This window comes from Salvelinus sp. IW2-2015, unplaced genomic scaffold (genome assembly GCF_002910315.2).
Source record: "Salvelinus sp. IW2-2015 unplaced genomic scaffold, ASM291031v2 Un_scaffold6689, whole genome shotgun sequence".
NCBI lineage: Eukaryota > Metazoa > Chordata > Actinopteri > Salmoniformes > Salmonidae > Salvelinus > Salvelinus sp. IW2-2015.
Genome location: NW_019947951.1, coordinates 6,168 through 7,917, shown reverse-complemented (window position 1 = coordinate 7,917; position 1,750 = coordinate 6,168). Strand labels below are relative to the sequence as shown.

General features: G+C 40.6%; 1 protein-coding gene across 1 annotated transcript in view; it reads right to left on the bottom strand.

The window, feature by feature from the left end:
• The window catches only part of LOC111975416 (complement factor H-related protein 1), a gene marked incomplete at its 5' end in the record, with an annotated part of 18,148 nt that overhangs the window by 10,684 nt on the left and 5,714 nt on the right, over nt 1-1,750 (bottom strand). The window contains 3 exons of the mRNA XM_070442200.1: nt 51-242; nt 865-1,044; nt 1,151-1,327. Of these exons, the coding sequence (XP_070298301.1) occupies nt 51-242; nt 865-1,044; nt 1,151-1,327 (549 nt within the window). The remainder of the gene's footprint in view (nt 1-50; nt 243-864; nt 1,045-1,150; nt 1,328-1,750) is intronic.

Genomic DNA, 1,750 nt, shown 5'->3' with positions numbered 1-1,750 from the left:
GTTCTTGATCTACTTTGTAAAGAGATACTATCTAGAGGATGTTTTCTTACCAATACACTCTAATATTCCAGACCATGTTCCCTCAGTACATGTGGCTTCACCCCACCAACCCCCGGTAGAGGGTTTGAACCCACCATTGCAGGAATAGTATATCTTGCKATTCCTGGGATCAACATTCACACTATGATTCAACACTATGAATCCATTCATCACAGTGGGGTTGATACATGCTCCCTCTATTTCTGGGGGAAACAAGGACATGAAACATTATAGAACACATTGTGACCCATTCATGGATTTTAATCCGGTTCTACAGTTGTAACGCTGAGTTCCTCCCAATTGACCCCGCTGCCAGCGGTAGGGAGAACTCACAAGAGGGTCACGTGGATCACCACATGTTATCCCTACAATGATAGATGTTTAGTGTTAGCATGAATCAAACCTGTACAGTAATACACAGTGATTCACCCGTCTATACCTCCTTATACCCTCAATATGATGCATGCTCCCTTTATTTGTGGGAGAAACAATGGCAGGAAACATTACAGAATGCATTGTGACACATCGTTCAGTTAACAGCGCACTTAGAGGACCTGTTCTACAAAGCATTTACCATATCATTACATTTTGGCCAAGCTGTCAGTTTGATAAAAGCACTGAACAGAGCAATATCTGGAAAACCAAATGGAAGCAAAGTGAGTGAATGTTCATGCCATTACCAATTCCACACCAAATCATCAAATAGGGAATAAAACAGGCTAAAATCTGATGCTTGATCTTTCCAGTAGCCTTAAACCTTCTGGATCAKTGTCTTGACTCACATCCTCAGAGTTTTAGATGATTGAAATGTAAATGTCATCCTACCTTTACAGCCAMGTGTCTTGGTCCAGCCATTTGTTGTACAGGTAGCAGTAGAGCTGGTAGTACTGTCCAATAGTTCATAATTCATCTTACACTCATAAGTGAGCTGATCATTGAATATGTATCTTGTTTTTGGGTCTTTAATCACAGCATTTGGGATATCTGGCTTGTCACATGTTATGTCTGAAAGACAAACAACGTAATTCTGATGCAGTCCAAACTAACATCGGAGCACAAGGTAATCAAACCACAGTGATATTCAAAGATGGCTTCCTTCAGAAAACTGCACCTTCACAGAGTGGTTCTGGAGTCCAGAAGCCATCACTTGTGCATGTGGCAACACCYCGGGCATTTGTGGTTTTAAATCCGGTTCTACAGTTGTAACGCTGAGTTCCTCCCAATTGACCCCGCTGCCAGCGGTAGGGAGAACTCACAAGAGGGTCACGTGGATCACCACATGTTATCCCTACAATGATAGAGATGTTTAGTGTCAGCATGAATCATACCTGTACAGTAATACACAGTGATTCACCTGTGTATATCCCAATACACTCTCAATATATCATACTACAATATACTCTCCAGTATGAACATACGTTCACAATCTGTTGTAGAAGATGACCATTGTCCGTCCTCTTTGCATGTTATTGTATTTTCAGTCTGACGTGAGAAAGAGTTCCAGAATCCTGAGGTACAGGTCACTGTTACCCTTTCATCAGGCAAGAACAGATTTCTGTCAGCAGGTGTGTAACTGGTTCCTCTTGTTGGTGGCAATGATAATTTACATTTCAATTCTGCATTTTGGAGAGAGAAACATAAAAAAAACATTTTGTTAGTAGCTTGCTATAATATGTTGACAAATTATTTAAAAATGAACTTAAAGTTCTTT